This window comes from Dioscorea cayenensis, chromosome 19, assembly GCF_009730915.1.
Source record: "Dioscorea cayenensis subsp. rotundata cultivar TDr96_F1 chromosome 19, TDr96_F1_v2_PseudoChromosome.rev07_lg8_w22 25.fasta, whole genome shotgun sequence".
NCBI lineage: Eukaryota > Viridiplantae > Streptophyta > Magnoliopsida > Dioscoreales > Dioscoreaceae > Dioscorea > Dioscorea cayenensis.
In genome coordinates, this window is record NC_052489.1 from 11,007,598 (window position 1) to 11,033,916 (window position 26,319).

The 26,319-nt window shown below is 35.4% G+C and overlaps 2 protein-coding genes across 2 annotated transcripts; one reads left to right on the top strand and one right to left on the bottom strand.

Moving 5' to 3' along the window:
* The first annotated feature begins 19,940 nt into the window (after positions 1-19,940).
* Positions 19,941-20,651, top strand: LOC120250619. The gene is made up of 2 exons (XM_039259444.1): positions 19,941-20,089; positions 20,224-20,651. Exons 1-2 carry the CDS (start codon positions 19,987-19,989, stop codon positions 20,598-20,600), a joined length of 480 nt encoding a protein of 159 aa, XP_039115378.1. The 5' UTR covers positions 19,941-19,986; the 3' UTR covers positions 20,601-20,651.
* Positions 20,652-21,284: 633 nt separating this feature from the next.
* LOC120283826 (disease resistance protein RGA2-like) lies at positions 21,285-26,306 on the bottom strand. The gene is made up of 3 exons (XM_039290580.1): positions 25,774-26,306; positions 22,288-25,677; positions 21,285-21,731 (listed from the first exon to the last, which is right to left on the bottom strand). Exons 1-2 carry the CDS (start codon positions 26,261-26,263, stop codon positions 22,304-22,306), a joined length of 3,864 nt encoding a protein of 1,287 aa, XP_039146514.1. The 5' UTR covers positions 26,264-26,306; the 3' UTR covers positions 21,285-21,731; positions 22,288-22,303.
* Between the last annotated feature and the right edge of the window lie 13 nt (positions 26,307-26,319).

Sequence of the window (26,319 nt, forward strand, 5' to 3'; positions counted from 1 at the left end):
TTTAGGTTGAAAAATATGTTATGGGTACCACTGGAGCTGAAGCGAGGAGACGTGAAGGTCGTAGCAAATGAAAAAATAAGGGTGTGATCGAGTCAAATAAATTTAAGGACTATGTGATGAATTAGGTGTAATGAGTTAATTATAATCAAATTTCTATGTAAACTTGGCCTTAGGTTATTATAGGCTAGCCTATTCAGTAAGTGGAGAAAGATATGCATATCATATGTTTGTCATTATGCCTCCTAGAGGTTTGTGACAGTGGGTTGCAAGTCATTATAATGTGAGGAGCACAGGGAAAAGTCAAAGAATGTTACTCTTCTTCTTTATCTTCTTGACTTTGTTTTCCTTCCATTCTTCCTTGCTTTTCCCTTTGTCTTTCTTTCTTCTTTTTGGTTCCTTCCATTGAGCAGGTTACGTTGAAGGGCCGCATCAACTGGTGCTTTCATTGATGCTCATCACAAACATTTGACAGATGGCGCCATAACTCCTATTGGAGTGGTAGACGAGCAGCTATCACCCATTAGTGAACATCATTTTTGACATGATTCCATCCTAACATGGCTAAAGCAGTAATACTCTAACTCCTATGAGATGTTACAGAAGTTACTCATTGCTCAACAGTCAGTTATGTCCAGCATTATGGTCAAATTGGAACAGCTAGAGAAATCAATCTCCTCGCCTTCATTATTCCTATTACCTAATGGCAACATTCATTCGCCACCACCATAGCCTATTACTATGACGTTGAATATGAGCCCACACTCACAGACTCTTTCACCAATTCAACTATCCAAGTTCAAGGTTCCCCTGTTCGCCTGCAAAAATGTACTGGGTTGGCTTTTTTATATCAACCATTTTTCAACTACTACCAGATCCAGGATTACTAAAAGCTCGTCGTCGTGGCTTTTTACATCTAGTGCTCCAATGGTTCCACTAGATGCACTTAACTAACCATTTCACCACTTGGAGTCAATTTGCCTGTCAGATTGAATTGTGTTTTGGTCCTACCATCTTCATTAATCATGAAGAGAAACTATTCAAGATTAAGCGATCCTTAACAGTGGCGAACATTGTGTCAGACCAAGATCCAGTTTTTATGAGTTTATTTTGGTGTGAACTCTTGAAAATCCAAGGAAAGGTACTCGGGATGAGGAGCATCTATAATCCTTAATTGGATGCCCAAACTGAAAGTTTGAACAGGTATCTCAAAGAATATCTATGATACTTTGACGAGAGGAGTTCATCACTAATTACTATATCTCCATTTGGTTGAGTGGTATTATAATATGGCCTGTCACTTGGCTACTGGTATGACTTTCTTTGAAGCAATCTACGGTCACCCATCTCCAACTCTATGCAATTATGCTGCCGACACTTCTATAATCGCGTCTGTGGATGAACTACTAATAACTCAACACTCAATTCTTGCTATCCTCCGTGATAATTTGGTGTGAGCTCAGGCACGAATGCAAAACTAGGAAAACAACCGCCATGCTGATGTTTCTTTTGAAATTAGTGATTTTGGTTTCTTGTGACTTCAACCATATTGATAGACTTATACATTAGCCCATCTTCGGCACACCAAGCTTGCTCAACGTGACTATACTAAGTTTTGGAGTGAATTGGGTTAGTAGCCTACCGTTTGGATCTCCCACCCAATGTCAAAGTGCATAATGTCTTTCATGTGTCTAAACTAAAGAGATGCAATGATGACCCAGCAGAACATCAGTGCATAATGCCTGATGAGTTTATTAACCAACAACCAAGCCCACAGCTATCCAAGCCACACAGGCAATAATTTTGCAAGGGTGCCTAGTTCATCGGCTACTTATTTAATGGTCTAATCAACCCATTTCTAATGCAACCTGGGAACCATTGCATGAGTTGTGTCATGACTACCTTGACTTCTACCTTGAGGACAAGGTGATCTTCGGAGGAGGCTATTGTTGCGGGTACCACAGGAGTTGAAGCGTGGACACAGGAACGTCGCAGCGAATGGAAAAATAAGGATGTGATCGGATAAAATAAATTAAAGGAATATGTAATGAATTAGTTGTAATTAGTTGATTACAATCAAATTTCTATGTAAACTCAGCCTTAGGTTATTATAGGTCAGCCTATTCAATGAATGGAGAAAGATATGCACATCATGTGTTTGTCATCATGCCTCTTACAATGCATTGGATGGAAGTAATCATCCCCCTTTAGAGGGGGATGTTTGGGTATCCATTGGGCTACCTTTATAACCCCTGAGAGGGGATTAGAAGTCTCCTCACCAGTGTACTAGCCATTACCCCCAATATTGGGGGAAATGGCCATTCCTATCTGGTGAAAAATCAATTTTGCCCCTTATTAAATATTTCAAATCTCTCTTTCTCACATCCTCTCGATCCAACCAAGCCTTTCTCCTCCTTCTCCATCCCAAAAACTTTCACCAGTTAAAAAGAGGGATCAGTTCCTTTGCCATGATTAGCCCCTTTGTCAGAAGCGTCAGAATCTTCATCATCATCGGAATCTGATCTGACCAGTCTATTTGCCTGATTATCATCAATGAGGCTGTTAATGATCCTCTCAGCATCTCTGGTGATCATCTAACCTTTCTTAAAAGGTTTAGTTCCTTTTGAAGCTCCAAGTGCAAGTAAGGCCCTCAACAGATTTGCTAAAAAAGATGAGTGATTTAACACATCTATGAAGAGGAAAATTGGTTAATTGTGTTGTTTGACATTTGATCTATTTGGATATATTCTTCCTTACAAAATAGCACTTGTGAGCTCTGATTGAAACAAATGTAATCTTTTCCTTTTATCCTTTTGTAGGTGGTGAGTGCTAGGGCATGCTATCAGGATCTTGGCTTTGTGATTAAAGCTAATCGTATTCTTAAGCACTCGTAAGCCAGGTATTAAGCCAATTGTCTTACCTTATGTAATGTTCTATTTTTTTTAACTTCACTAGCTAATTCTCTCCATTGGCAGAAGAGCCCAAATTTTGTAATTTTTGTAATGCTAGTCGATATTATAGTGGATTTCTTTTTTGTAGCTTGTGCAATATATAATATAGTTCTTATTAAAGAGGAATTAGCTCCTCATAAACTACCATATTATATGTTCTGTTTTTTATAGTTTGTGCATGGAATCTAGTGTTTATAAGAATAGTTAATCCTTTTTTTACTAGCACATTATATACCTTAAACATTGGATCCCTATGATGAATTTGTTGTATCTGAAACTCTTTTTTTTTTCTTTTTGTTGGCCACTCTTTTGGTTGCCCAAATTTATGTTAGATTCATGTTAGAAAGCATCAAGATTGATCCAAATATATGTTGTTATTTAGTTTATGGCAAAAGATTTCATGTTGGTAAATTGATTCAATAGTAATATGTTATTTATTTGATCTTCTTTTGTATTTAAATCCCCAAAAAAACTAATGATATTGCCTGTGTATATGTTCATACTAATAATTGAGCCATTTGAGCCATGTCTATTGCTTTTTGAACAAAAAATCTTTATTATCACACAAATAAATATATTTGTGTCATATTGATTATCCTTAAATGTCTACATATACGTCATAATTTCTAGTCAGCCCTAATTTGATTCTTGAAATAGGCTCGTATCTAAATTGTATTTGTCTTCTAAATATTGAACTTAGTTTTTAGTGGGTTCGCCCCGCTCCTCTTTCCCAAAAAAAAATATTGAACTTAGTAATGGAAACCTTTTCTGTTACTTTTCATTTGTCTCTAAATATTCTAATGTTTTATTTTTCCTTGACTTTTGGTTTATTTGTGATCAAAAATATTTTTGCTATAGATTTTGCTTTTAGTGGTCCATCTAGGATGCCAACACATCTTGTTGACTTTCTTTTAGTTTCGTTTAAAACCCACATAACCTTGTATTGGTTGTGATTTTAGTTGAGTATCTTTACTTGCATGGCAATTCTTTTGATCCTTAATGGTTATGCATCGCACGATGCTATGTTTTAAAATGTTGGAAGGAATTAATAGCACCATTCAGGTGTTTTCTGTCAAAATCAATATCAAAATATTCTCTCTTTTCTAATCTCTTATTTCTTTCTCAATATTAGTATTCGATGTTTACACTATATGTAACCCGGCCATGCTCAATTTTCCATCTCATTTTTTTACCTCAATCATAGTTTTGTTTTGTCTAAAATTTTTTGAGTGATGCAAGAATTTATGCTATAGTACCATCTTTAGATAGAGAAATTTTTAGCATCCCCAATCGTGTTGCTTTTGTCAAAGATGTCTATTATCCACAAAGAGTGTGTGTGATTATCTTGGGACCGTTCATTTCAGAGCCAAGATTGAAGAACACTAATAAGGTTTAGAACTTTGACAAAAGGTAAAATGTTCAATTGATGTTCAACTGTGTTTTCTATTCTACAAGCACATCATACTCGCATTGATTCTATGTTTGCTACATTTCTTGGTACTTTGTTTATGTTTTGTATTAATTTTTTTTATTAAATCATGTGACTTATATATGTGAAGGAATTTTGTTTTCATTTTGCTAATAAGAAGTTTATCTAATGAAAGGGCAATATTTGCTAGCACAATAAACAAAAATATATTTGGTAGATGAAGAATTGTTTTGTTTGAAGACTTCTTTGGAATATAAAATGAGAGAAAAACCTTTAGTTGAGAATTATTTCCAAGAAGATAAACTTAATTTCAGGACATGCACGTAAGTGATAAACTTAATCTGTGTGTGCATGCTAGGTAGCGCTGATGTTTCATTAATCATTTTAAGGCTGGATTTCGAGTATGTTTAGTAGGATTGCACTACTTGTGGTCTTCTCCTCTTCCAAACTAGTTGTTTAGCTCCTTCTTAATTATTTCACCCTTTCGACATCCATACTACATGGATCATCAACTTGTGTTTAATTTATATATCTGAATTATTCATTCATATGTTGAAATTTACCAAAGTCTTATTATAGTCACCCTTCAATACAAATATGTTATCATTATTTATCCAACGGTTAAAAATTTGTTGTTTGTTTAAATTTAAGCTTATATTCTCTATTTACACAACAAGATTTTAGGTAGCATTGAGATTCTTATACAACCCATGTTTAATTGGTTTTCCAGAAATATATGAGATTGTGGAGCTCCGGCTATATTTTACAATCTATATGTGCTGCTTTTATGTTTTGAAGATCATGATTTCTGCATGTGCAAAAATGGAAAGCAACAATAAAGGTAGAATGATTCAATGCGAGATTAAGTCATCATCAAATAGATGTTGTAAATAGTATGATTACTTGAATAGGGTGGTTTACGAAAGTGACATTAAATGCATCGAAAAACTACGCATGGATCATGAGCATTTTCATAAATTATGTCGATTGCTAACCATCAATGGTGGGTTGCGGGCATGAAAAATGTACTGGTTAAGGAGATGGTTGCAATGTTTCTAAACATTATAGCAGACCATACAAAAAATAGAATAATTAAATTTGACTTCTTGCAATCTGCTGAAACAATTAGTTGACATTTCCATGCTGTCTTAAAATCAATTATTCTGTGCCATGGTGTTCTACTTAAGAAGCTTGAACCTCTCAATGAAAATTCAAATGATCATAGGTGGAACTAGTTCAAGGTAACAACATTCATTTGTATTGTTATTTCAATTTATTATTAGTGGACATAGTGTAAGTAATAACTTTTTTTTAACCTAGATTGCCTTGGAGCATTGACGGTACACATATCCGAGTAAATGTACCTAGAGTTGATCGACAATGATATAGAACAAGGAAATCTAAAATCACCACTAATATACTCAGTGTCTGCAGGAACGACAACATGCAATTTATATATGTCTTGTCTGGATGGGAGGCTTCTGCACATGATGGTCGAGTTCTTAGGGACACTGTTATGAAACCTAATGGATTAAAGGTCCAAATGGTATTTAAAATTTCTATAATTTTATTAAATTAGTCTCACCAAAAAATAGTATGTAATACAAATATATTTGCTTATTAGGTTTCCATTATTTGGTCGATTCGTGATACGCAAATTACCCAGGATTTTTTGCACCTTTTGGAGGTCAACAATATCATTTGAGTTCTTGGAGTGATAACCATAAACTAATAAATGTAATCATTTTTTTTAATACAGAGCATGCTAGTGCTAGAATTGTATTTGAGAGGACTTTTGGTCTCTTAAAAATTTGGTGACAAATTCTAACTAATCCAAGCTTCTATAGCATAGCCACCCAATGGTGTATTATCAATGTGTTTTGCTTGCTACATAATTTCATTAGAAAGGAGATGAATGAAGACCCTACAGAAGATGATGTGATCACTCTATTTTTGGAAGAAAACAAAGAAGATGAAATTGTAATATCACAGCTGTTGAACTAACAGATGAGTGGATTGGATTTAAGAATCAGATGGTTGTAGACATGTTCAACACTAAGCAATCAAGCTAAGTGGTTCATTAGCTATTTATGTATTTTAAATGCTTTTATGCAAAACAATTTCCTCTTATCAACTATTGGTTTTGTAATCGTACATATTAATATTATGTATGCCGAACAAGTTTGAGATATTTTGTACTTCTTTTGTGTGCCATATATTTTTTATCTTGCTTCTTATTTCCCAAATGATATCATCTACTTTATTACTCTATTTCCTTTTTGTTTTTGTATAGCATGGACTCAAACTCACAACAATGGGGCCATGGACAAAACAAATGCTATTGGACAGCAGAAGAAGATAAGGCTCTACTTGATGCCTTGATTGAGATTTCTATTAGTCCCATTTGGAGGGCTGAAAATGGATTTTGAGATGGATATCTCCTTCAGTTGGAGAAGATGATAAAAGACAAAATTCTGCAAACCATGTTAAAAGATGTGCCAAATATCATATCTCTGGTAAAATTATTGAGAACTAAAACTACTGCAATTGCTGGTATCCTACGTGTTAGTGGATTTGATTGGAACTATGAACATAGCACCATCGTGTGTGAGAAAAGTGCATATGATGAAAATGCCAGGGTATAAATAATTATTTTGAGTAATTTTTCTTATTAACTATACATGCTATTCATGGTATTAATTTTCCATTCTAGTGTAATACATGCTCATAAGGAAGCATCTTGTCTATATGGGAAGTCTTTTCCATTTTTCAATGAACTTGAGTTATTACAAAAGACAAGGCTTATGGCAATGCAAGGGCTGGTATCAAAAATGATCCAAGACAATATGAGAATGAGGATAACAATATTTTTGAAGAAGATGTGGGTTTTTCTAAAGTTTCTGTTGATGAATTTTTTATTCCTTCTCAAGAAAATGATGAAACTCCATTGCTAACACCTATGGAATCGAACAATAGCAGTTCAAAGACATCTACACGAAGAAAGCGAAAAAAAGTTATTACGGAATCAACTATAGAACAAACATCTGTAAATTTTTGCAGTTTCATAGAAATGGTTGGTCCGAAGCTTAAAATATTGGCTAATGCAGCAACACGATATGCAAGAAATGCAGGCCAACATGTTGACTCAGCTTCCCGCAATACTGAAATTGCAGCTCTTAGAGAAGAAGGTAGATTGGAAATTGAAGGAAAGAAGAACTTACTAAGTCAAGTACTTTTTAATATTGACGGACTTAATGATGACGAGACACTAATCATGTTGGAAGCCTTGGCGAAAGATGAGGATCAACTCAAGGTGTTCAGAGACCTTCCAAGTAACAAGAAACTAAGATTTTGTCACGTATTTTCAGCCAAAATGTTGTACATTCCTCCCATTTTGTAAATCAACCTGGTAAGCATATTCTATTGCCTTTCATAAGTTTCTTATCATTAATTACTTGTGTTTAAATTTAGCTTTCAGTGTGCATTTGTTTGAGACTAATCTAATTCCATGCTTTAAAATTTCCAGGTTGCTACTTCATTATGCTTGATTTTTATTTTGTTTTTTGTTTTCACTTAGTTTTACATACATTACATATTACAACTGGTTTCACTTTGTCTACCCAATGTTTTTTTGAAGTCTAATGCTGCATTATTGCTTTGCTATACTTTAATTATGAAGTTATACTTTCATTGTGTTGTTTCACTAAAAAGGGACCAATTGTTTTATGTACCCAATGGCCTCTATTTATGCACTCAAATTAATTGTTAGAAAGCCAAGTAAGGAAAGACAACATTATGGAAAGAATATGGAGATTTTATTGTTATTTAGCATATAGTAGTAAAGTTTTATCTTGTGTTTATGTTTATATATTTCATTAACATTTCTTTACTTGACTATTTATTTTTCTTAATTAACTGCTTATGTTTATGTTTCTTAGCAGACTTATATATATATATATATATATATATATATTTAATTTGCTTGGGTATACAGTAAGGAGGACAAAATAGCAAATATAACCTCTCGACGTAGAAATGGAAGCAAGGAATTGACAGTTTCTAACATGTCAATGATGTAGTGGTGTTTGAAGGGAACACCTCTTGTTATTTTGGTATTTAGTTAAATATACTTTGGATGATAATATGCATGAATGTTTTTTTTTTCTTTTATGTTTTTGTGTTTCTATGTGGCACCAATAGGTGGAACAAGATGATGGTTTGTTTAACTTAATAATGTTGTTTGGTTGATAATTGTGAAGGTCATTGTGTTTACAGAGACAAAAGAGGCAAAGCCATTGTTTTTAACTTAATAATTGTGAAGGCCAAGTTGGCTTGTTTGGTTAACTGCTAACAATGATGATTTTGGGCAAACAATGGCAATGTGTTCATGTGGTTTTTCTTTTAGTATGTTTGCTTGAATTTGTTGTCTTGTTTAGTAGTGATGGGGGAACCGAACAAAATTGGTTTGTTAGGTTAGGGTTTCACGTCTGAAAAATGGACAGGGACCAAATTTGAGATCAAAATTTTAGTTGGATGGGATTTTGTTTTGTTTGATTGTATTTTGTGTTTTGTAATGTGTAATCCTTGTTTGGGATTATTGGTATATTTATAATGAAATCCGTTAATTTAAAAGTTCATTACAATAATTATATTTATTACAATGAGTTTGGTAATATTTCATACGAAATTGTTTTTATTAAATGAATCATGATATTATGTACAAAAAAATTTACTTATTTTAAGTAATAAATATAATTACTTGATTGAATGATAATTACATAATTTAATACATAATTATAATGGCTACAATTAATTACATAATTATAATTTTTATAGTTAATTTAAATATTAAAAATAAACCCATTTGTGAATTATAAACATTATTTTTAAATTAAGGGTATAATGGTAATATTCTCATCCATGCTCTTCTAACTTTTTACATTCTCAATAAGTTTCCCCCCCAACCAAACAAAGTTTTCATTTCCATCCCCCTTCCCAAAGTTTTCATTCTTATCCCCCTTCACAAAGTTTTCACTCCCAGGAAAGTGGTTATATTCCCACCTACCAAACAATTTTCTAAGTATCTTGATTGGTTGGCCTTTTTTCACTAGAAAGTTATATTGCTATGGGAAAATCATTGCCTCAAATTAATAGAATGTAATTCCCTTGATTTATGGATGGAAAGCCAGTTTCCCATGGCAAAGGATTGTGATTTTATAGTATAATGACAAGAATAACCTTAACATTAGTCTCAATTTAGCTTGTTTAGAGGATCAATCATTGTCTAAACCCTTAGCCCCTTGACTACGCATCTCCTTCTCCAGATTGTTGTCTAAACCCTTGGCCCCTTGGCTGGGCATCTCCTTCTCCAGTGATATAGTTTCTCTCTCTCTCTCTCTCTCTCTCTCTAGAAACATCAACTACAAACAAAACTCCATCTAATTTCTTCATATTTAATTTCTACCTATCTCAAATGTCTGGATCTTGTTTTGTTGTGATATGGTTCATGGTGTTTGTTGTGATATGTTTGTTGTGATTTGGATCATGGTATTTTGTGCTTGATTGGTGGTTGTTGTGATTTTGATCATGGTGATTTTCTAAGATTTGCTTAATTATATGCCCAAATTTTTTAAATTGCTTTTACAAGTGAAACCGAAAAGATGGAATCCAATAAAAATTTGAATCCTGAATTTGAATTAATTGTAGATGATAAAATTCATTAAGATGATAAAGTTCTGTTGAGAATGATCTATATGTAATGCTTAGAATTGTTTTTGTGCTTGATCTGGTGGTTGTTGTGATTTTGATCATGGTGATTTACTAAGATTGATTAAAGAACATTGAAGGTATACAAAATCACTTGCCCAGGTAAATATCAGTCATCTTAATGTAATATTTCATTTAGACAATGGCATCGTCGTATAGGTATATATTCATGAGATTTTCAAAAGCCTGGTACCTATTAATGTAATATTTTATCTAGACAATAGCACCCAATTATAGGTTTTCATTTAGGCATTAACACCGCTATGTTAGCACTCATGGGATTTTCAAAAGTCTGTTGATTATTAAAGTGCCAAACTATTCATTACTTCTCAATAAGTTATAACTTTAAGTATAATTGTGTCTTTATTAGATATCACTTTAATTAAATGTGGTTATTATGTTATGTAATTTATTTGTTTAATACTTTATTATATTGTTAATTAATTATACTTTAATTTATTGGTTAGGGCAAAATGGAAGCTTGCAATGATGAAGATTTTACATTGGTGATGGTTACATGTGCAAAGAGTTTAGAGTTCCTTAATTTGTTAATAGTGATTTATTCTTTGATGGTATGGTACTATAGGCTTAAAATAATGTGGAAAAATGCAAGAGACTGTCATATTCTTATCACAATAAGCATGTTATTAGGCAATTAAATTTTAGAAGGATGATATTTGATTTGGACTTAAGATGCATCAAGAACACTAGGATGGATAGGAATGCTTTCTATAAGCTATGTAACATGCTTCAAATTATTGGTGGACTTTTACCAACAAAGAACATGGATATTGAAGAAATGGTAGGAATATTTTTGTATGCTATTTCTCACCATGCAAAGAATAGAGTTTTTAAAAGGGAATTTGTGAGGAGTGGCGATACTGTGAGTAGGCAGTTTAGGAATGTATGGCAGTCTACCCTTAAGTTACATGGAGTACTATTAATGAAACTAGAGCCTGTACATGCCAATTCAAATGAAGTAAGATGGAAATGGTTTAAGGTAAAAATTAATTTATTATATGCATTTATTTATACAATAAGTTATCCTTCAAATAAGACTAAATTTGTGTCTTTTGTTTGACAATTCAATTGGAATATTAGAACTGTTTGGGTGCTTTGGATGGGACTTACATCAAAGTCAATGCATTAGATAATGACAAGCCTAGATACCGGAATAGAAAGGGAGACATTGCTACAAATGTCTTAGGGGTTTGTTCACAAGATATACAATTCATTTATATCCTACCTGGATGGGAAGGTTTTACAACTGACTCTAGGGTTCTTCGAGATGTAATTTCTAGAAGAGAAGGATTGAAAGTGCCTAATGGTAAATAAACCTATAATATGCAAAATACTAGTTTGTTTAAAGAATCAAATATATAGTAATTGCCAAGTTTATCTAAAAATGAATTTTATAAATGTAGGATTTTTCAATTTATGTGATGTTGGATATACAAATGGGGAAGGGTTTCTAACTCCGTATAGAGGCCAATGATACAATTTGAATGAATTTAGGAAAAATCACACACCTTGATGTAAAGAAGAATTCTTCAATTACAAACACTCTTCTGCTAGGAATGTAATTGAAATATGCTTTGGATTTCTTAAAATAGGATGGGTATACTTAAGGAGAGATCTTTGTACCCAGTGAAAATCAAATGTAGAATCATTTTAGCTTGCGCTTTGTTGAATAATCACATCCGGAAAGAGATGACACTTGACTTTCTAGAAGCTGAATTGAGTGAGGGGTTTATCGACTCTGTTGCAATTAAAGATGCCAAAATTATCCAATACATTAAGATGTCAGATGTGTGGACTACTTGGATAGATAATTTGGCCCAAGAAATGTGGATTGAGTGGTTGAAGAAAAGGAACAATTAGTTTTATTCATATATTCACATCCTTTATTATCAAAACTGTAATATTGTATTAAATAATTGAATATGGCATTTGATTATATGTAATTTCTTGTGTTATTATTTTAAGGTATTTCATATGATGTTTGTAGTTAATGATTGTATATAAATACAGACATTTCTATATGTCTTCATTTTTTAGATTCTTTTGTTTTTTTGGTCGTGTGTGTAGATGAATGCTTCAACAAAAAGTGGTAATATAAGCACTCATCAATGGAATGCTAATGAAGATGGTATCCTTATACAATATTGCTTAGATTTGAAAGACAAAGGTGGATGGAATGGAGACAATGTCACATTTAGACTTGGTTCTTTGGTTCACCTTGAGAAGGCAATGCCAGAAAAAATACTAAACTATTAAATCAAGGGAACTCCATATATTCAATCAAGATTGAAGACTTTGAAGAGATAGTATAGGGAAATATCAGAGAAGTTAAGTAATGCTACTTCTAGGTTCGGATGGGATGATGTGAACAAGTGTGTGACTTGTGATATTGAAGTATGGAATGGATGGGTTAAGGTAAATTTTTTATTTTGTTTTTTTTATATTGTATTTAGCCTATTTTATGTTTCGATTTATTATTTTATATTGGAACAAGTTATTGTTACTTTGAATTGGTAATGTCTATTTCAATCTCACCCAGGTGCTACGAGACTTAGAAATAAGCCATTTCCTTACTTGGACCAATTGGGTCACATGTTTAGAAAATATAGATCAACCAGAGCTGGTGCAGAAGGACCATCTAAAGTAGTAGAGAATATGCAAACAGAGGAGGCTACAACTTCTTATGCAGCATTCAATGGGTTGGACTTTAGCAAGGAAGAGTATGAGTTTGCTAGTACTGAATTTCATCTGGATCACATACAAGAAACAATATCAACCACTCAAAATGTTGTAGCCATTCAAGGGGTTCCAAGTGAGTCATCCATTGCCACTACTAGAAGGAATCAAGACACTAATACTGAATCATTTACTCATAGGAAAAAGGCTAAGACCAAGAAAGGTAGTGTTGCCTCTACTAGTGGTAATTTCGATGATGTCATTATCGGTAACATGCAACAAATGAGTAAGATGTGTGGAGTACATCAACTAAATTTGGTAGAATGGTTACTTGCTTGGAGGATCTGGCTAGTGATGCTGTACAAAAAGCTAAAGATGTTGAGAAGTTAACTGAGATGAAAGCACAATTGTATGCAACCTTATCTGGCATTGATGGATTAACTGCTAAAGAGGTTATTAAAGCTGAATCCATTATCTCCCTTGATAGTGGAAAAATTGATTCCTTCTTTAGCATTCCAGATGAGTTCACAGCCATTTATATCTGTTGCCTTTTTGCAGGAAAAAATTAAACTTGTCATGTTTTAACTTGTTATAGACAAGTGTGTGAACATTTTTGTAAGTGGCCAACACATTATCGGACCATTGGCTTTTATTTTAGATATTGCTATTATGATATAATGTAAGCTATTTTTGATGATTTCTATAATGTGCATGGAGTGTTTAAATGTTGTAATTTTTTATACATCACATTTTGGATTAATGTAAGTTAATGTTTTTTATCTTGATAAAACTATTCGTATTATTATGAATATTGTCATTGTGTCCAGTGTAATAGTGCTTGCATTCTTACTAAATATCTTGGGATAATGTATGACTACATATATGCGATGTATGCTTTGTCAGCATGAAAATTAAATTTTGTATTTATGATGAAAATTGAATTTTGTATGTTTTGTCAGCATGAGAATCCATATCTACATTTGAGGTATTAATTTTTAGTAGGTGTTTGATAAATAAAAGGATATGATGGTATTTTTGTCATTATACCAAAACATTCCCAAGAATGTTTTCTTATACAAAACTCATGAATATTACTTTCCCATCAATTTAATCATATTTTTCAATGTATACCAAACACAAGAATGTTACTTTCCCTATATTCACCTTCCTATCAATCACTTTCCTATCCATTAAATTCCATGGCAACATTCTGTGGTAAAACACCAAACGCTCCTAGAGGTTTTTGACAATGGTTTGCAAGTCATTATAATAAGAAGAGTACCGGGAAAAGGCAGAGAACGTTGTTCCTCTTCTTCTTCTTGACTATGTTTTCCTTCCATTCCTCCCTACTTCTCCCTTTTTCCTTCTTTTTTTCTTCCTTCCTTTCATTGAGTAGGTTACTTTGAAAGCCTGCATCAAAATATCACAAAAGGAACATACAATCAATCCTAGAGATAATCCAATTGGAAGGGAGGTAGCCTATAAAATATATATGAACTTTTCTTTATTTATTTAATTATTTGGAAAATTTGAGATTTTTAGCTACATTCAATTACACATTAATAGAGAATTTAAGGAAAAAATATCTTTCCCAGAAGAGAAGTTTGTATTTCGAGAAACCACACATAAAACTTATTATTATTATTATTATTATTACTATTATTACTATTATTATTATAATAATAATTATTATTATTCTTGTATTTTTTTTTAAATTTATTTTCTCTGTATATGCCTCATTTGATCTATTTTTAAAGAGAATGTTAATCGCTTGCTTTTTCTCCTCCTAACTTTTGAAAAAGGTCAAACCCCTTTTGAACTTATATTTGATTTATAATTTCTTGTATATAATATTATTTCCTGTTGGCTTATCCCATGTAGATAGCCTATTTTAACAATACTAAGAATATAGAGGCTCTACAAACAAAAGATCATAAAATATATAGCATTGAAAGCAGGAGTGTGTCTCTTCTCTTAGTGTGTCTCCTCTCCTCTCTCTTTCGTCCTTATTTCCCCCTTGCTATGGCGAGTGGGGGAACACCTCTTCAGCCTCCTCCCCAGCCTCCTCCTTCCATTTCCTCCCTAAAATCCTGGGCTCAGGTTGCCTCATCTGGCCCTCGCCCCTTTGATTCTTCTCCACTCCAAAACCCCCCGTTGTTAGCCAAGCTTAAGAGTTCCACTTCTGAGTTTGTTTGTTTTGATAGTGATGCTCTTGCCCATGCCCAGTCAAAATTCCAACATTCCTTGTTCGGCAAGTTTTTTGGCAAACCCTCTCTGTTCGATCAAGTGAAAACTTTCTTGACGATTAAATGGGCGGAGTTTGGAGAAGTCTTCATCTCTAATTTTCCCAATGGGTTCTTACTGATACGCTGTGCTTCTCATTCCATAATGCAACATTTACTCTGCGATGGTCCGTGGACTATCAATGGCATTATCCTATAACTCTCCCTTTAGCAGTCGTTTTTCGAACCCGCTTTCACTAAACTTTCCACGACTGCGGTTGGAGTTGCATAACCTTCCTGTTGAGCTTTGGGATGGCGATACACTAGAGACTGTGACTACCCATATTGGTAATTTGCTAAAAATTGATGATCTTACTATTTCTCTTTCCATGTCTAAGTTCACTTGGGTGTGCCTGGAGATTGATCTTACCAAACCTCTGAGTCGGGTCTTTTGGGTTAGGGATGACTTTCACAAGGTCTTTGTTGTTGTTCTTTATGAGAGGCTTCCCACATTTTGTTATACTTGCGGAGTTATAAGGCATGGATGCAAAACTTGTTTTCACTCAACGTCAATCGGGGTTAATGGAGCTTCTCCACCCCCCCATTCGTGGGGCCGGCGGTCAGTTCCCATAACCCAATGGATGTCGTTGAAGGAGATACAGTTTTGGAGCCCGTTCGCCCTGTTTCTCATACTCAGGTCTTGCAAGGTGATTATGCAGCTCCTAGAGAGGATTCGGATTTCAGAGCTTGGATGGTCGTGTCTCGTTGGCGAGGTTGTACGGGAGGAAGCGGAATAGGCACTCGTGCCAGTCACACGACCGAGGGCACAGCAGCCGATGGGACCCCTGCTAACGGCGACTTCCAAAGCACTCCTTCTCGTGGCAGCGCTCCATCCCAAGGTTCTAGGCACGGGACTCGATTTCCTGGGTGGGGTGGGACCTGTGTGTCTCGTCCGGTTTTCGCCCACTATGTCAACACAAACTCAATCCCAATAGAGGAGAGTACCGTTGCTCTTGATCCAGCTGTTAGTAGCACTGACAAAGTCTCTCCTTGTAACAAGGATCCTTCTGACAGAGGTGGCTCTTTTATTCAGAGGATAGACGTTCCAATGTCCTCTGCTTTTCAGCTATATGTTCCCAATAAAGAAAAAATATTGCCCATGCCCATTCCGGAACTCCACCGCCGATTATAGCACTTCCATCTCCCTCCTCCTTCTCATCTTCCTTCCATCCATGATACATCTCATTCTTTGGCGGTGGACCGAATCTCTGTTACTTTGGATAGTGATCCTTCATAGGATAGGAGCAGTCAGGAGGATGACGTCTCAGGAGAATCAGATGATGATATGTCTGAAGGCGATGGGCCAAAGGACTCCATGACGCTTGTCCAGTATCAGGAGGAAGCACGCAGGGACTCTCTGATGTGGAAGGGCTCCCATGCCATGGCCGCTTCCTTGAAAAAAGGAAGAGTTGAACCTAGAAGGACTTGTTCCTGAGCTCTTAATCTTCTCTTTGTCAGTTTCTGCAGATTTTAGTCTTCTTCTCATGGAAGTTTTCCTACTGATCTTTATTTGTCTTTTATTCCTTATAATGATTATGATTAGTCCTAAAATCTTGTGTTGAAATTGCAGGGGGATTTAGGCATCCGAATCTTCCACTCGTGTTTTGTATTTGATAATCTTCCTTGTAATTGTTTGCTTGGTTGAGACAAGAGCTAATTTTGAAAGAGTTGATAGTTTTTGTTCTAAAATTATTCGACATTGGGATTGGGCTGCCCTGTTGGCCGATGTCTATTTTGGGGGCATCATTGTGCTGTGGAACAAGGAATTTGTTCGTGTTTCTCCTATTATCATTTCCTGCAGAGCCCTTCATCTTATTATCTCTCCTTACCCCTCTTCTATCTTTTATCATTTCTATTATTTATAATTCTAACCATTTATATTCTCAGCGCAGGCTTTGGCTAGAACTTTCTTGGTTGAATAACTTCAATTTCCCTTGGCTCCTTATTGGAGACTTTAATACCATCGTTAATCGGAATGAGCACAAAGGGGGATTTTTGAGGGCCCAAATTTTCTTTTCTGAATTCATTAATGCTAATAATTTGATTGATCTTAATTTCTGAGGGCCCAAATTTTCTTGGTATGATAACAAATCAGGTGCAGCTCGTCAGTGGGCCTGGTTGGACAGGTGTTTAGTTAATTCTGGTTGGATTTCTACTTTTCAGCATTACTCTCTATCTCATCTTCCTCGGACCTACTCTGATCATGCCCCCTCCTTCTTAATATTTCTATTAACTCTCCTAGTCGTAAGAATTTATTTCATTTTAATTATTACTGGTGTGACTATATTGGTTGTAATGAGGCTGTTAGGGAAGCTTGGGACTTTTCTCCTCGGGGTAATCCTTTACATGCTTTATCCCATTTACTTTTCCGTACTCGTATTAAAATTAATTTTTGGAGAAAATCTAGCCTTACTCCTCTTGACTTTGCTCTTAAGGACACTGAGACCAATATTTGTACTCTTGAATGCACTAATTACATTGATCCTACTATCTCTTATCAGTTGTCCGAGTGGTATTCCAGGTATGTTGCTCTTCAAAAAAAGAATTTTGCTCATTGGGCTCAATGCGCTCACATGGATTGGCTTAATAATGGTGACCAAAACACTACTTTCTTTCATAATAATGTTCGGCTGAGGTCTCATTATAATTCTATCACTCAAATTTTGGATACCAATGGCAATTATGTTACTGACCGTTCTGACATTGAGAATAGGTTCCTATCTTTCTATTCCAATCTGTGGACAGGTACATCAAACACCAACCTGATGACATTTTTAATGCTCTTCCTAATGACCCCCCGACCCTTAGTGATGCTGATGGTCTTAATCTTTTTGAAGCTATAAGATACTTCCTTACAAACTCTGTTATGATGGCCTCATGGGGCAAAACCTACATTGCGCTTATTCCAAAGGTCAACAATCCCAGGTTTGTCACCAATTTTCGCCCCATTTCTCTCTGTAATGTCGGTTTTAAAATTGTTACTAAGATCATTGCTAATCGGCTTAAAATTGTTCTTCCTAATCTCATTAGTCGTGAGCAAGTTGGTTTTATTTCTGGTCGTTACCCCTTCGATAACATTATAGCCCTCCAAGAGATTGTCCATTCTTTATAGCATGATATTAATGGTCCCTCTAGGATGATTATGAAAATTTACATTGAGAAAGCTTATGATACTATTAGCTGGAATGCAATTCTTGCCACCTTAGCTAAGATGAATTTTCCTAACATTTGGATTTCTTGGATCAGAACTTGCCTCTATGTCAGTACCTTTTCTTTTTTTATCAATGGTTTACCTTCCTCTTGGATACCTTCCTTCCGTGGAGTTAGCCAAGGTGATCCCATTTCTTCTTACCTATTCATCTTAGTTTCTCAAAATATTTCCTTCATCCTTAAATTTGCTTTCAGAACTAATACGATTTCAGGTTTTAATTCTAAACTTTCATACAATTTTAATCACTTAATGTATGCTGATGATTTAATTTTCATATCACATGCTTCTAGGAAAGATTCTAGGAACATCAAGTTATGTCTGAACATTTATGCTCATCTCATTGGACAAAATGCCAATATTTCCAAGTCTGCGATTTATTTTCCTTCCTGGTTTAATAGTAGAATGTCCAAGAACATTTTCTCCATTCTTGGTTTCAAGCTCTCTTCCTTTCCTATTAATTATCTCGGCGTTTCAATTTTTCCTAAATGTCTTGGTATTTCCTATTTTAAACCCATGGTTGATAAAATTTCTCAGATGTGTTCTAGATGGAAACATTACAAACTTTCCTTGGAAGCTAAATCAATTTTAATCAACTCTTCTATTCTTACTGTGCCTATCTATCATCTTTCCATCTATCCCATTCGAGATTCCATTCTCCGAGAAATCACTAAGCTTTTTAGGAACTTCTTCTGGTTTAAGGGTGGCAATGGAAAGGGTATTTCAGCAATGTCTTGGAATCGTTTAACTGATACAAAATCTGAGGGGGGCCTCTCTCTTAAGAATCTTTTCCTTGCTAAACATTCTCTGAATACTAAGTTGGTTTTCAAATATCTGAATTCAGATGATTCCATTTGGGTTAGCATTGTGAGGAGTAAATATGGCCTGCTTAATTTTTGGAAGGATAAGGTTCCTCCTAAATGTTCCTGGTTCTTTAGGGAAATATACTTGACTCCGATCACTTTGAAGCCGTATACTTGGATCAAAACTGTTAATCCATCTTGTACTTCTCTGCTTCATGATCCTTGGTGTGGTGATATTCCCATTGCTTATAAACCAACCTACATTAACATGAATCTTGACTTAAACCTTATTAATTGTGGTGATTTATGTTCTAATAGTAGTTGGGATTTATATCGTCTTTCTCTGCTTTTTGGTCCCTCTGCTGAAATGCTTCTTTCTAGTTTGGGCCAAATCGATCCTAATTACTCTAATTTTTGGGTTTGGACTCCCAAGAATAACAAACATATGATCGCCTTGGTTGTATATCACTTTTTGAATAACAGATTTGTTGATCCTCACCCCTAGATCAATTGGAAACATCTTTGGTCTATCAAAGTTATCCCTCGGGTTAAATATTTCCTTTGGCTTACTTTCCTTGGTAGACTATCCACTACTGATTTTCTGCACTCTATTAATCTGGGACCGCACAGTATGTGTGTTTTCTGCAATCTTGCCCAGGAATCCCCTGAACACCTTTTTCATGAATGTTGCAAATCTCAGGGTGGTTGGGATTCGATTTCTGCTGTCATTGGTAAGAATATTTTTTCCCTGTTGGCTTTGTTTCTGGTAATTGGATTTCACTCACTTCTTATTCTATAAGAGTTAAAGTTGTCATTGCTCTTGCGGCCTGGTTTCTTTGGAAAGCCCGTTGTGATGCCATTTTCAAACCTATCAGGCCTAATTTTCCTGTCATTGCAATCAAAGCTGTCGCATATGCCAGTGCTAATCTTAGTACTCTCAAGAATTCTTCTTGCAGGAAACTGATCCTTTCAAATTTTACTAGCTCCGATGGCCCTTTCCTCTTCTTAATGTCTTCTTGGAATGCCACGCATCTGGTTTGTAGTGGGGGGTTCCTTGTTTCATCCTCTAATTTCAATATTCTTATTGCAGGTTGCCTTCCTTTAAATGTTGAATCCCAAGCTGAGGCTGATATTTTGACTTTGGCTGCTGCTTTAAACGTCGTCACCTCTTTGCCATTCCAAATCAGCAATATCTTTGTCAGCAACACAATGATTTCGAAGCTCATTCACTCGGTTGATCCTGTTTGCTCTTGGCGCCTCAGCTCGTGCGTTGATCGTCTGAAAATTCTTCTTTCTCAAGTTAACTGGCCTCGTGTTAACTCTATCTCGCGACAGTCACTCCGTGTCATTTCCAAACTTGCTGGTCTTGGACATAACCTCCATCAATTATGTCTGTTTCACTCTGGCCGAGAGTTGCCTCAATGGCTTATGAAATATTTCTTAGAATTTGGTTTTATTTTTGCTTAATGTTTAGCAGTCGGTTTCCTTGGTTCTTTTGGTTTGTTAGTTTTTTGTTTTTTCCTGTATCTTTTGTAGCTTTCTTTATCATTTCAATAAATTTAGCCTCTTTGGCTCCTTTTTTTTTAAAAAAAAACAATACTGAGAATGTATGCCACCCATATATGATGTTGATTCACTGATATTGAATATATATATATATGTATAAATTAATAGAATGGCTAAGGATTTTCCTATATATTATTCTTTGATTTTCAGGATAGTAAAACAAGCTCTGATCACAACTCCATGGAGCAGATAAAATTTATCCCACCATTCAGCTATATATATATGCGTAGATGTATATATTTATCTCAATATTTATGTGATTGATCTCTTGAGTTTTTTATTTTTATTTTTATGATCAATGAATATTGCTGAATTGGAGGTTGTCAGTATAGATAAGAGTAGCGTATCACTGCGCTAAAAGCCGTCAGAAAAAAGGAATGAGAAGAAGCTTGGGAATGGAAGGAGCAGAGACAAAAGCAATTCCCACAATTTAGTAGTTTTAAAAAACAATTAACAACAGCAAAAACCAAATTTGTTAGTGGGATAAAACAAATGAAAAAAAATCAACATTAAGACCATTTGGTCTATGATTTTTATCAGAAAAACAGGGATTTATGCAACAATAAAGAATTTTTTTTTTAATAGTGAGAATTCTTAATAAAACACTAATAAAACTATAGCTAAGGCAACAAAAATAAGTACAAAATGAACCATGCAACTCCTTGTTCATGATCTGAACAACAACCTCTACTTTGGTGAAACCAAGGTTTGTTAGAACGTGATCAACACCGGCTTTATTTTCATTTGTAACAGAATAAAAAGTGAGAAAGAAAGAATGAACACTAATAACACCGCAGTCATGAAAAGGTTCATTCACATTTCTTCTCAGAGTTGTGTAGTAAAATCTTGAATGCTGCAGCTGAGCTCAGGTGGAATAACATTTGTCTCCAATGTCTTCGGAGATACAGATAATTAATGCTATTGATTCAAGTCCAGGTGCATGGTAAAGAGAGCAGATCATTGAGCACCTGTTGGAGAAAACTTGAATCTGCTTATCCTTGCTCCCACATACAAGATTATTCTTTGTGAAGTCTGCAATAAGTTTAAGAAATTATGTGTCAGATTTAACTTTCATTCTAGTTATTCACCCATCTGCTTCATAGCTCAAGTACTTTGAATCAGTCAGAGAAGCTATGCATTCGGTGGTGTCAGGAATCAATTTATACTCATATTGAGAGGTAAATTGAAGAGTATTGAAAATTATACTCTAAGTTAAGACCAACATTTAAAAAAACAAACAAACGAAACAAACAAACAAACTTCAAGGGAAGGGAGAAATGACTTAGCCACACATCTATGAAAAGAAGTGAGAAGACCAATATAATCAAAATCAAGTTGTGAAAATAAATTTAAAAAATCAAAGCCATCAAGGCACAAAAATGATGAATCAACATCATTTAGAAGGATATTGATTGGATATTGATTAGACAACGTCTAACAGTCAAAGATTGGTGTTATTCATAATGACAATGATCATGTTCTCACTGAACAAAAACACCATTTTGTGAGATATATCCTGTCATCAACAGTCACAATTAATCCAATTCAAAGGAGAAAACAGAGTGACATGGCAGGCATAGATACATACCACTCAGATATTTTCACTAAATATAATTTTGTTTAGGGATATGCTGAATCATTTGCCATTCAGATGATCCTTCTCGTTGGCACCGTTCCATTAAGCCGGGATCACATCCTATGATGTTCAATCTTTCAAGTGAGGAAGGGAGGCCACCCTCCGGCATTGAATGGAACTTTGGACACTGGATAATACTCAATTGCTTCAGTACAGGAAGGCGAGATAACCAATCAGGTAGTGACTCCAGATTTTCACAAGAGTCGATAGATATTCCAAGTAGATTTGGCAACAAGAACTTATTCTCTATCATTCCCTCCATGCACCAGGATTTGAATTTGGGGCATTTAGTAATAAACAATCTTTTAAGGGAGGGGAGGGCTTGTAAACCCTCCAATGATATCAGCTCAGGACAATCTTCAAGTTGCAACCACCAGAGTGGATGGAGTGTGGCCATTACATCTTCAGGAAAGGTTTTAATCTTTGCCCCAGTTAATTCTAATCTGGAAAGAGAAGAGAGGCCATTGAGACATCCTGGCAATTGGTCATCCAGCCCAAGACTGTTTCTTATGCATAGCTCTGTTAGTACTGAAAACATGGGCCATTGTAATCCATTCACTTCATGGCATTCCAGAATTCTGAGGGTTGTAAGACGGGGAAAGCAGCAGTGATTTTGTGTTGCTACTGACAATGATGACGACGATGATGATGACATGTTCTGGAAAATAAGTGATGCTTTCTTCAATTCCAGTGTATGCAGAGATGGAAACTTTGGAGTGACCTGATCCTCCATAGTTACCTCCATCTCTTGTAATGAAATGTATGTAAGGAAGGACAAGTGTCCGAGTGCTGAAAGACTTACTGGACTACACTTGGAAATACTCAAATTCTCCACTGAAGGAACTCGAAGCAAAACCGCCATATTTTGACAGCATTCTATTTCAATAGCTCGCAGTTTTGGTAGGAGGCAAACCTGCTGTTGTTGTACCACAGTGTCTGTGGTTTCAATCTTCAGCCCTTTTATTTCCAAAGAAGTAAGAGAGTTTAGGCTTTGCAAGCATTTTGGCACATGACATTGGAGCCCAGGACAAGCATTTATTTTGAGTGTCTCAAGTGCTGAAAGCAAAGGCCAAGGTCCATTCACTCCATTGCATTCTTCTACTATCAGATGTTGAAGACGAGGAAACAATTTTCGAGGCCCTGGTGTACTTGTTAGAGATGATGATGTTGATGATGAAGATGACAACAAGCCCTCAAAAGATAATGTTGCTTTCCTCAATTGAAGCCACCGCAGTGATGGAAACATCTCAGTTACAGAATCATCAAATTCAATTGTTATGCTTTCAATGTCAATTAAGTTTAGCTCCTGGAGGGAGGGTAACAGCCCAAGGCCTACAGGAAGATTTTTCCAGTTTTTGCATTTATTTAACTCTATCCTTCGTAATGCAAGTGTCATAAGCCAACTTGGAGGTTTGAAACCTGCATACCCTTTGATCCTTAGTTGTTCTAAGTTGTGATGTGGCTGAAGACCTTCAAGTACTTCTTCTTGTACATCATGCTTGCAATCATGCCCTATATCTGTCCAGCTTATATCTAAGTCCTTGATATGACATTTTTCCTTCAATTTGCCTTTCATTGCTTCTTTTCTACTGTCGATGTTCTCCAAGCCTTCAATTGAAAGTGCTCCTCTTAGTTCATTCATATTCCTTAATTGGGCAATCACATAACCTCTTACCCTTTGCACATGATATACTAGCCTCTCCTGATTGTAAGTCTCATCAGTGTCTTGAAACAGGCGGCATTCTCGAAGGTTTATGAGATTGTGAAATAGACTTGGAAGCGTATATAGACGCGGCAATTTCAACACTCTCAGCTGATAAAGATCACATAATGATTCCGGTATCGATCTAATGTTGGTTTTCTTCAAATCAAGATATTGCAAGTGTTTAAGATGAGCAATAGCATCTGGGAATTCTTGTATATTGGTATCAAAGACAATTAGCACTCGGATTCTTTTGAATGCTCCATGGTTGAGGAAGGCACACATGTCACCAACTCTATATAACACAAGTGTGCGCAAGTTATTACTTTTGCACATCAATCCTAGATCAATCAAACTTTGTGCACATAAATGGCGGACATTTGATGAGATCTTCTTACCTTTTCCACCCTCATAAATACAAATTTCCCCATGAGCAACTGATTGTGCCAGATCATGCATTAAGTCATGCATTTTGAATGATCTCGAATACCCTTCAAAGAAACACATTGCTATCAGTTCATGACAATACCCTTCTCCTATATCTTCTACTGTCTTTGAACTGCTTCGGCATTCATGTATATACCCATGGGCTATCCACATGCTGATTAAGTTGTCCATATCATACACATAATCTTTAGGAAACACCGAACAAAAGGTAAAGCACAACTGAAGATGCTGAGGTAGATGATAATAGCTCAATGCAAGTGCAGGCATAATATCATATGCATCAGTTTCTAATTTCCACATATCACTCTCTAATACATCCTTCCAATGCTTTTTGGTTAAACTACGTCCTAGAAGCCTTCCCACTGTCTTTGCTGCTAATGGTGATCCTTTCAACTTCATCACTATAAGCCTTCCTAAATCATGTAATGTTTGTGGATAATTGTCAGGATTTTTATTGCCAAAAGCACAATTCACAAAAAACAACCAGTAGTCTTCATCAGATAAACCTTTCAAAACAATTCTATTTCCTCCATCAAGACTTCCCAATACTTTAGGATCTCTACAAGTCACAATAATTTTAACAGCCTCCACTTGTGTTGATTGAAGAAGGATAATGAACTGTTGCCATTCATCAGACCAAACATCATCTAGCACCAATAAAAATTTCTTTGCTGTTAATTGCCTTTTGAGTTCCCTCTCAAGAAGATCCAGGTTGTTGTTGGTCGCACCACAGAGGACAGATAGACTACTAGTGTTGTCAATGAGTAATGAATCTACCATTTCTTTGGTGATTCTAAGTCTATCAAAGTGTTCTGATACACATATCCATACTTTCTTGTCAAAATGATTTTCTATGTCTGTGTTGCTGAAGATGAACTGGGCCAGAGTGGTTTTGCCAATTCCACCCATTCCAACTATTGGTACAACAGAAATTTTTCCATTGACATTTGGCTCTTTGAGAAACTCAATCAATAATTCTATTTCACAATACCGACCATATAACTTCCTTTCATTCGTTGATGATGTTGTGACACGTTTGTTTTGTGTTAAGTGATGTTGTTCCCATGGATCATAAACTCCATTCAACTTGATCTTCTCAAACCACTCTTCCAACTTGATTTCATCTTTCATCCTTGCTTCAATAATATTTATTTGGTTTATAATACTGCTAATCTTTTTCACAACGTCAGCATCTGTAAAATAAATTTCTCAGGCTTTAGATAACTAAACCAAATTTATTGTCAAGGATTATTCCTGAAAAATCAACTCAAGAAAGAAAGAATAAAAACCTGGTGACAGATTCAAGGATTGCGGCGAAGAGGAAAGGCGGCGCTTTTTCTCACTTGATTGGGCAGTTGGTCTATAAAACCCAAACAAGCGCTTTAGTCCTCTACTAGATTGGCCAGTAGTGTCAGCTTCTGCAGCCTTGTTGATCTCCTCCACCTTTTTCTGCAGCTCCATATACTTCATATCTGATTCCAAGTCTTGTATCTCGTAGTCAACATCTTTGAGCTTGTTGTGCAGACCAACCACCCTCTCATTTTGCTTATGTTTTTCAAACAACCTCATGATTCTACTTTGCATCAACTTGACATTCATCTTAGCCTCCTCCAAGGCTTCCAATGAATCCTCCAGTTGTTGTTGGTTTTCTGCTTCATCAGAGGATGTTGGTGAAGATGATAGATAATCCCACAAATAACCAATCAATTTATCCAAACTTATGTCACGCAACGGTGAAAGAAAAGCTCCTGCTACAGCGGACAAAGTTGCAGAAGCCATGAAGGATGGAAAGAGATGTGAAGAGAAAAGACAATACCAAAGCAGAGAACTCCTGA